At 56.4% G+C, this 9,719-nt stretch overlaps 1 protein-coding gene across 3 annotated transcripts; it reads right to left on the bottom strand.

The window, feature by feature from the left end:
• Positions 1–1,647: 1,647 nt before the first annotated feature.
• LOC144337003 (uncharacterized) lies at positions 1,648–5,871 on the bottom strand. Of its 3 annotated transcripts, none has more exons than XR_013409593.1 (3): positions 5,142–5,251; positions 3,867–3,986; positions 1,648–1,766 (listed from the first exon to the last, which is right to left on the bottom strand). XR_013409593.1 is itself a non-coding variant. In XM_077979588.1 (3 exons), exons 1-3 carry the CDS (start codon positions 5,730–5,732, stop codon positions 3,972–3,974), a joined length of 315 nt encoding a protein of 104 aa, XP_077835714.1. In that variant the 5' UTR covers positions 5,733–5,871; the 3' UTR covers positions 3,941–3,971. The 3 variants fall into 3 exon arrangements, 2 of the variants coding, with proteins under 2 accessions (XP_077835714.1, XP_077835715.1); XM_077979588.1 differs by lacking the exon at positions 1,648–1,766 and adding an exon at positions 5,504–5,871 and having other exon boundaries at positions 3,941–3,986; positions 5,142–5,212; XM_077979589.1 differs by lacking the exon at positions 1,648–1,766 and adding an exon at positions 5,592–5,871 and having other exon boundaries at positions 3,941–3,986; positions 5,142–5,212.
• Positions 5,872–9,719: the final 3,848 nt, after the last annotated feature.

Raw genomic sequence — 9,719 nt, 5'->3', positions numbered from 1 at the left:
TAGTCACGAACTCCTGACCTCAGGTGATCTGCCCACCTCGGCCTCCCAAAGTGCTGGGATTCCAGGCGTAAGCCACCATGCCCAGCTGTAATTTTTGTATTTTTAATAGAGACGGGGTTTCACCTTGTTGGCCAGGCTGGTCTCGAACTCCTGACCTCGAGTGATCCGCCCTCCTTGGGCTCCCAAAGTGCTGGGATTAGAGGCGTGAGTCACTGCATCTGGCCATTTTTTTTTTACTTTATTTTTTTTCATTGAGCTATGATTCACACACCCTAAAATCTTTTTTTTTAAGTGTACAATTCAGTGGTTTTAGTATATTCACAGAGGCAGGAACATGTACATCCACACAAAAATTGTATGTGAACCAGGCATCGTGGGGCTGCTTGTGGTCCCCAGTACTCAGGAGGCTGAGACAAGAGGATCACTTGAGCTCAGGAGGCGGAGGCTGCAGTGAGCTGTGGTCCCGCCACTGTACTCCAGCCTCGGTGACAGAGCAACACCTTGTCTCATAAAGAAATGCACAGTGCACCAGGCATGGTGGCTCACGCCTGTATCCCCAGCACTTTGGGAGGCCGAGGTGGGCGGATCACGAGGTCAGGAGATTGAGACCATCCTGGCTAACACGGTGAAACCCCGTCTGTACTAAAAGTAAAAAAACTAGCCGGGCGTGGTGGCGGGCACCTGTAGTCCCAGCTACTCTGGAGGCTGAAGCAGGAGAATGGTGTGAACCCGGGAAGCGGAGCTTGCAGTGAGCCGAGATAGCACCTCTGCACTCCAGCCTGGTGACAGAGCGAGACTCCATCTCAAAAAAAAAAAAAGCACAGTGTGTCTCCTGGTGCCAGCTGTGAGCATGTTAAGTCAGTGGATCACGTGTGCCTTCCTCTTCCTGCCCATCTCATCCGGCCCCGTAGGCAGAAAGGATGCCTTAGAACTCCCAACGGTCACCTGCCACAGAGCCACTGGGAACTGCAGCCTGGCCACGGAGGAACCTTGTGGGACACAGCCACCAGGTGGCACTGAGGAGGCCGACCGGTCCAGCGCCCCATCCCTGCAACTGGACTCTGCCTGGGAGGTCCAGGATGATGCTGGGCCGGGCAGCCAAGTGTGGACGGACCAGGCAAGGGATTTAAGTACCCGTGGCTCAGACAGGCGTTTGCACACCCATGTTCACAGCTGCACAACTTGACAGCCAAAGGGTGGAGGGAACCCAGGCGCCCATCCACAGATCAATGGAGTAATGGAGGGTCCCTTCTGTGATGGAACATGATTCAGCCTGAAAAAAGGGAACCCTGACAAGGGCCACAGCATGGATGCACCTTGAGGATGTCACACTTGCTGAGAAGCCTGGCACAAAAGGACGAACACCGATTCCACTACTAGGAGGTCCCTGGAGCCGTCAGAGTCAGAGAGACAGAATGTAGGATGGGGGGTGTCGGGCTGGGGAGGTGGGTGGAGAGTGTTGCAGGGGACAGAGTTTCAGTTTGGGAAGGTGAGAAAGTTCCAGGAATGTGGCCCAACTCAGTGGCTCACGCCTGTAATCCCACCACTTTTGGGAGACTGAGGCAGGAGGATTGTTGAGTCTAGGAATTTGAGACAAGCCTGGGCAACACAGTGAGACCCCTGCTTCTATGAAAAATGAGAAAATTAGCTTAACGTGATGGCCCATACCTGTGGTCCCAGCCTCTAGGGAAGCTGAGGGAGGAGGAACGCTTGAGCCCAGGAGGTTCAGGTTGCAGTGAGCCATGATTGTACCACTGGACTCCAGCCTGGGCAGCAAAGCAAGACCCTATCTCAAATACACACACACACAGCGCCGGGTGCAGTGGCTCATGCCTGTAATCCTAGCACTTTGGGAGGCTGAGGCGAGGGTTCTCACTCAAGCTCCATCTCAGGTGCCCAGAGGAAGGCCAGAGACGGGGCCAGGGGCTCAGGGTCACCCCACTGAGGGAGGCTGGGCCAGGTGTGGTCGCATGCTCCTAGCAGTGGGAGCCCCCAGGGGTCCTGGTCTCCTGGTGTGGTTGGTCTGTCCCCCCACCCCAGCAGGGTTCACGTTCTGCTGGTTCCAGGAAAAGGGCTGGGAGTGTGAGTTTGGGGCCCTGCTGCGCTTCCACGGACTTCAATTTCCTTGTCTGACCAGAGGGGCTGACCGGAGGGGCCTCCTGGTCTTCTGACGGCTGAGGGGGTGATGGTCCCGGCCTCCGGTGGGATCCCAGAGGCCTCCAAGAGGCCAGGGCTTGATGCTTTGTGCACCAGGGGATGAGGAGCCCTAGGGGATCTGGTAGGAAGTGCTGAATGCTGTGACGATCAACCAGATTGGATGTACTAGATGTGTTATTATTACTATTATTATTATTATTATTGTTATTTGTTGAGACAAGGTCTCACTATGTTTCCCAGGCTGGTCTCAAATTCCTGGGCTCAAGTGATCCTCTCGCCTCCACCTCCCAAAGTGCTGGGATTACAGGCATAAGCCACCATGTCCAGCTTCAAGTATGTTTTTATTGTGGTTAAAGTACACACAGCAGGCCAGGGGCAGTGGCTCACACCTGTAATCCCAGCACTTTGGGAGGCCGAGGCGGGTGGATCACCTGAGGTCAGGAGTTCGAGACCAGCCTGACCAACATGGTGAAACTCTTGTCTCTAATTAAAATACAAAAAATTGGCCGGGCGCGGTGGCTCAAGCCTGTAATCCCAGCACTTTGGGAGGCCGAGGCGGGCGGATCACAAGGTCAGGAGATCGAGACCACAGTGAAACCCCGTCTCTACTAAAAATACAAAAAAAAAAAATTAGCCGGGCGCGGTGGCGGGCGCCTGTAGTCCCAGCTACTCAGGAGGCTGAGGCAGGAGAATGGCGGGAACCCAGGAGGCGGAGCTTGCAGTGAGCCGAGATCGCGCCACTGCACTCCAGCCTGGGCAACAGCATGAGACTCCGTCTCAAAAAAAAAAAAAAAAATTAGCCAGGTGTGGTGGTGGGCGCCTATAATCCCGGCAACTCCAGAGGCTGAGACAGGAGAATCACTTGAACCCAGGAGGCGGAGGTTGTAGTGAGCCGAGGTTGCACCACCGCACTCCAGTCTGGGCGACAGAGCGAGACTCCATTTCAAAAAAAAAGAAAGAGGCTGGACGCAGTGGCTCATGCCTGTAATCCTAGCACATTGGGAGGCCGAGGCGGGCAGATCACAAGGTCAGGAGATCGAGACCGTCCTGGCTAACAGGGTGAAACCCCGTCTCTACTAAAAATACAAAAAATTAGGGCCGGGCGCGGTGGCTCAAGCCTGTAATCCCAGCACTTTGGGAGGCCGAGACGGGTGGATCACGAGGTCAGGAGATCGAGACCATCCTGGCTAACACGGTGAAACCCCGTCTCTACTAAGAAATACAAGAAACTAGCCGGGCGAGGTGGCAGGCGCCTGTAGTCCCAGCTACTCGGGAGGCTGAGGCCGGAGAATGGCGTGAACCCCGGAGGCGGAGCTTGCAGTGAGCTGAGATCCGGCCACTGCACTCCAGCCTGGGCTACAGAGCGAGACTCCGTCTCAAAAAAAAAAAAAAAAATACAAAAAATTAGCCGGGTATGGTGGTGGGCACCTGTAGTCCCAGCTCCTCGGAAGGCTGAGGTAGGAGAATCGTTCTAAACCCGGGAAGCAGAGGTTGTAGTGAGCCGAGGTTGTGCCGCTGCACTCCAGCCTAGGCAACAGAGTGAGACTCTGTCTCAAAAAAAAAAGAAGAGGAGCGGAGAAGAGAAGCGGAGAAGAGGAAAAGAGAAGAGTTCCAGGGCTGGCAGGGGACAGAAACTAGCTACTAAAGGAGAAGCAGGACCCCGCCCAGCCCCCTCTGAGGAAGGAGAGCTCTTTGTCTAGGGGACCCACCTGCAGGAGCGGAGGAGGCCATGGGTCCTCCCGGTTTCCCCAGGCTGAGTAAAGGCAGCACAGGACACACAACACCCATTTGAGGCCTCAGGCCGCAGCCTGGATTTAGTTACACACCGTCTGCAAAAATGTGTCCTGGGTTGAAGCACATCCTGGCTGCGCTCCTGGTAAACAGTGCTGCCTCTCTCTCTGCCATTTCCCCCTCCCCGGGGACAGGGATTCCATCTGCCTCCCAAGACGGTGGTGAGGGCGGAAGGAAGGGGTGCAGCGGGGCCCGGCACCCTCTGGAGGGCCCCCAACTGTGAGTCTTGTTTGATTCTAGGGTCTCTGATGTAGTCATCGCCAAGTCACATTGGGTGGGGCAAGTGCTGCCCGGTGCCTCCAGGTCAGGGCCCGGAGCAGGTGTTGGGAGGAGGCCTGAGTCTGGCAGAGCCCGCAGCTGCCGTGGCCTTGACCATATACGGGCATGAAGCTGCAGTCACTATTAATAACCACAGCGCCTTTGCCCAGGTCCGGGGTGACGGCCGCTATAAAGCCAGGCCTGCCAGCCCCAAGCGGCTCCTTCAGCCCCCGAGAACCTTAACCCCCCTGTTGTGAGACAAAAAGAAAAGTAAGTACCAAAACCATCTCTTCCCGCCCCCCGTCCCCCTGGTCAGCCTCGTGCAGAACACGGGCCCCCGTTCGGTGGCCAGAAGTCAGACACAGAACAATGGTGAAACGAGATCCCCTCAAAGGACGTCCGAAGCACAGATCCGGGGTGGTACCTATTGTCCCAGGCGGTTTGGTGGCCTCCAGGACAGCCCAGGCCCGTCCCTGCCTAAGGAGCAGGGAAGATGGCTGTGGGGAGGAGGAGGAGGAGGAGGAGGAGGAGGAGGAGGCAGCGGTGGCAGTGGCTGAGCTGTTTGGAGGCTGGGCCTGCTCACTGCTTCTCCTTATCTAAGAGGGGACGGAGCCGGGGATCCCGCCGCAGGCCGGGCGACCCCAACAATGCATGTGTGTCTTGCGATGATGTGGCCACGGCCATGGCTCCCTCAGTGGGGAAGGCGAATGGTGAGGACGGAGGTGGGGGCTCCCTCCTTCCAGCCCCGTCCCTACCCCCGCCCCTGGCCATTCCGGGGTCTCCTGCCCCTCTCTGGGGTTTCACAGTTTCAGGGACCCTTTAGGGGAGAACTTACAGGCCGTGTCTTCAATGAGCCCTGTTTGGACTGACTGCACCTCACGGGCTCCCTGCTTGGAGAGCCGGCCGGACCCCCACCTTGTCACCCCCTCCCCTACCTTGGAGGGGGCTGGGCCGTGGTCCTCCCTGAAGCTCAGCGCTTTCTCCACCTCCTTGAATGCTGCAGAAGCTTAATGGGGGCAGAGAGGAGACAAGGCCAATTCTCGGGAGCCCGCAGCTCCCCCAGAATGTGCAGGGTGGATCCTGCCTGGGCCCTTCAGCCTGCTTCTCCCCCAGGCCCTGGCTGGGCCCCCAGCTGGCCCCAAGGACACCCCCTTAAGGCTCTGGTAGCGGGGAGTCCGGGGCGCCCAAGCTCGGTGGCCTTGGAATTGACAGCTTTGGCTCCGGTAGGGCCCTGGGGTGGGGGGCAGGGGCGGTGCCAACAGAGTAACTGCTGATTAAGAGGCCGGCTGACTGCTACCTGATGTGAGTGGCAGATGCTGGGAGTGGGGTGGGGGTGCCTGAAATAGAGTTGGGGGGAGGCCGGCACCAAAGGCACATTCCCCCACCTTCCAGGGCCTCTCTGCTTCCATCGGGGTGGGTCTCAGCCTCTCTCTTCCCATGGCGGGCAGGACTTCTGGGGAAGGGCCCGAGGGCAGAGTCCGAGGACTGGGCGGTCCCAGGGGAGCGGGCAGGGCAGGGCAGCGCATTCCGGTTCTCCATGGAAGGGACTGTCCATCTGTCTGCGCACACACCCTTCAGCGCCTCCCAGACAGGGAGGGGGCTGCAGACTGGCTTCCTAATGACCCAGGTGGTTCATACCTGTAATCCCAGCACTTTGAGAGGCTGAGGTGGGAGTCTCCCTTGAGCCCAGGAGACCAGCCTTGGAAACGTAGATCCCGTCTCTACATAAAATAAAAAAACTAGCTGGGCGCCGTGGTACGCCCTGTAGTCCCAGCTACTTGGGAGGCTGAAGCGGGAGGATCGCTTGAGCTCAAGAGGTTGAGGTTGCCGTGAGCCACGATGGTGCCACTGCACTCCAGCCTGGGTGACAGAGTGAGACCCTGCCTCAAAAAAAACCCCCTAAAGATTGCCTTCCCAGCTGGAGAAGCCACTGAGTCAGGGGCACAGCGGGCTCCTGCCTGTCTGCCCCAGACCCTGGGGACCCTGAGACACCCCTCCCCAGCCCCTCACAGGGAGAGCCCTCAGAAGCCCTGAACCAAGTTCCCCAGTGTGGGCCTGAGACTCCCACCCTCACATGGGAGCTCAGAAGGCCAGCTTCCAATGAGGTCCTCTGCCCTCCGCAGACTCCGTGCGCTGCCTGTCACCCGGGGTCCTGCAGGGGTCAAGGAGGAAGGCCCCCAGGCAGGGGACTTTCACCAGAGCTAGGCTTCCCTCAGCCAAGTTCCTCACACCCCAGAAATGACTTGGCCCAGAGAAGTGTCAGCCACGGGACAGCATGGGGGCCTGTGTGTGAGGGCTGGTGCCCGCCCTGGACTCTCAGTCCCTTCCTGGGCCCACGATGGGTACCTTAAGGGAGCGGGGCAGGATTTTTTTTTTTTTTTTTTTTTTTTTTGAGGCAGTGTCTGGCTGTGTCGCCCAGGCTGGAATGCAGCGGTGCGATCTCGGCTCACCACAACCTCTTCCTCCCAGGTTCAAGTGATTCTCCTGCTCAGCCTCCTGAGTACATGGGATTACAGACACCCACCACCACGCCCAGCTAATTTTTGTATTTTTAGTAGAGACAGGGTTTCACCATGTTGGCCAGGCTGGTCTCGAACTCCTGACCTCAAGTGATCTGCCCGCCTCGGCCTCCCAAAGTGCTAGGTTGACAGGTGTGAGCCACCGCGCCCGGCCCAGGATAGGATTGGAGTCCATTCTCTGCTCTTAGAATAGTTTTCTTCCCTGGGGCATTGTGTATATTTGGGGTTGGACTGTTCTCTGGGTGGGGCCGTCCTGGGCACTGCAGGGGTTGAGCAGCATCCTTGGCCTCCACTCACACCTTCCCAAGACGTGAGGACCACAAATGTCTCCAGACACCATCCAGTGTCCCCTGGTTGGGGGGTGCAGAATCACCCCCGGGTGAGAACCACTGGCCTGAGATTGCTCTTGGCCGGGAGCATTTCAGGAAGGTGAAGGCAAGGATGATTTTAGGTGGTACAAGTTCTGTGGCTTTTTGCACTGTTTTTGAGACAGGGTCTTGCTCTGTCACCCAGGCGGGAGTGCAGTGGCGTGATCATAGCTCACTGAAGCCTCCACCTCCTGTGCTCAAGAAATCCTCACACCTCAGCTTCCCTAGTAGCTGGGACCACAGGCGTGCACCCCCAAGCCCAGCTGATTTTTAATATTTTTTGTAGAGACAGGGTCTTGCTATGTTGCCCAGGCTGGTCTTGAACTCCTGGGCTCAAGTGATCTTCCAGCCTCGACCTCCCAAACTGTTGGGATTCCAGGCATGAGCCACTGAGCTCCTCTGTGTTTATTTTAACATGTGTCAGAAAATCCAGTTTTCCTCATATCATGTCAGAAAGTTTCCTCTTCAGAGGAATTTAGTTAAAAATCAATGCCGGGCGCCGTGGCTCACGCCTGTAATCCCAGCACTTTGGGAGGCCGAGGCGGGCGGATCACAAGGTCAGGAGATCGAGACCACGGTGAAACCCCGTCTCTACTAAAAATACAAAAAATTAGCCGGGCGCGGTTGTGGGCGCCTGTAGTCCCAGCTACTCGGGAGGCTGAGGCAGGAGAATGGCGTGAACCCGGGAGGCGGAGCTTGCAGTGAGCCGAGATCGCGCCACTGCACTCCAGCCTGGGCTGGGCGACAGAGCGAGACTCTGTCTCAAAAAAAAAAAAAAAAAAAAAAAAATCAATAAAACAGGCCAGGCGCGGTGGCTCAAGCCTGTAATCCCAGCACTTTGGGAGGCCGAGGCGGGCGCATAATGAAGTCAGGAGATCGAGACCATCATGGCCAACAGGGTGAAACCCTGTCTCCACTAAAAATACAAAAAATTAGCCCGGCGTGGTGGCGGGCACCTGTAGTCCCAGCTACTCGGGAGGCTGAGGCAGGAGAATGGCGTGAACCCGGGAGGCAGAGATTGCAGTGAGCCGAGATCCTGCCACGGCACTCCAGTCTGGGCGACAGAGTGAGACTCCATCTCAAAAAAATAAACATAAATAAATAAATAAATAAAATAAGTGGGACTTGTAAAGTAAATACAGGCCAGCCGCGGTGGCTCACGCCTATAATCCTAACACTTTGGGAGGCCGAGGCAGGATCACCTGAGATCAGGAGTTTGAGACCAGCCTGGCCAGCATGGTGAAACCCCCATCTCTACTAAAAAATACAAAAATTAGCCGGACGTGGTGGTGCACGCCTGTGATCCCGGCTACTCGGGAGGCTGAGGCAGGAGAATCACTTGAACCCGGGAGGCAGAGGTTACAGGCAGGGAGCCGAGATTGTGCCACTGTACTCCAGCTTGGACAACAGAGCAAGACTCTGTCTCAAAAGAAAGAAAGAAAGAAAGTAAATACACAAACTTGTGTGTGGGGGTGTCTGTGGCCCCATCGTGAGTGCAGGAGGAGAATGAGGGACTTTAGAAGGATCCAGCCAACGGGGTGGTTGCTGGGGGCTGGGGCCTCTGCTGAGGGGACCAGAAAGCCCTGGAGGATTGGTGGGACCCAGAGGGGATTCCAGGAAGTTGGAGGTGGTGGAGGGGGGTCCCACACAGGAGCAGGAGGTGTCTCCTCTGGTGGAACAAGGATTCCTGAGGAGCGAGACTCCGTCTCAAAAAAAAAAAAAAAAAAAAATTCAGCTCTGCTGAGTGACCTTGGGCAAGTTTCTTTCCCTCTCTGAGCCCTATAGGAATGGGGTCATGGAATGATCTGACTGAGCTGGTTGGCCCCCATAAGAGTGACTAATCCTCCTATTTCTCCCAGGAACACAGAACTTTGAGTGCTAACACCGGGAAAGTTCTGGGCAAACTGGCATGAGCTAGCTACCCTAGTGCTCCTGTTCCTATTGTTTTTGTTTTTTTTTTGAGATGGAGTCTCCTCTGTCACCCAGGCTGGAGTGCAGTGGCACGATCCGGCTCACTGCAAGCTCCGCCTCCCGGGTTCACGCCATTCTCCTGCCTCAGCCTCCCAAGTAGCTGGGACCACAGGCGCCGCCACCACGCCCGGCTAATTCTTTGTATTTTTAGTAGAGACGGGTTTCACCGTGTTAGCCAGGATGGTCTTGATCTCCTGACCTCGTGATCTGCCCGCCTCAGCCTCCCAAAGTGCTGGGATTACAGGCATGAGCCACTGCGCCCGGCCTCCTGTTCCTATTTTTTTAACTTTTAGCAAAACACACAGAGCAAAATTTGTCATAGCAAAATTTGCCATCTTAATTATTACTTTTTTTTTTCCCCCCGAGACAGAGTCTTGCTCTGTCACCCAGGCTGGAGTGCAGTGGCGTGATCTCAACTCACAGCAACCTCTGCCTCCCTGGTTCAAGCTAGTCTCCTGCTTCAGCCTCCCAAGTAGCTAGGATTACAGGCGTGTGCCACCATGCCCGGTTAATTTTTGTATTTTTAGTGGAGACGGGATTTCACCATGTTGGCCAGGTTGGTCTCAAACTCCTGACCTCGTGATCTGCCTGCCTCGGCCCCCCAAAGTGCTGGGATTACAGGCGTGAGCCACCATGCCCGGCCATAAAATATTTC

This window comes from Macaca mulatta, chromosome 19 (assembly GCF_049350105.2).
Source record: "Macaca mulatta isolate MMU2019108-1 chromosome 19, T2T-MMU8v2.0, whole genome shotgun sequence".
NCBI lineage: Eukaryota > Metazoa > Chordata > Mammalia > Primates > Cercopithecidae > Macaca > Macaca mulatta.
This window is presented reverse-complemented; position numbering and strand designations above follow the sequence as displayed.

Coding starts and splice junctions, on each gene's coding strand:
- LOC144337003 (XM_077979588.1), bottom strand. CDS start 5,732: ATGCGCTGCCCTGCCCTGCCCGCTCCCCTGGGACCGCCCAGTCCTCGG. Junction 5,213..5,503: donor GCATCTGCCACTCACATCAG/GTAGCAGTCAGC, acceptor GCCCCCATTAAG/CTTCTGCAGCATTCAAGGAG.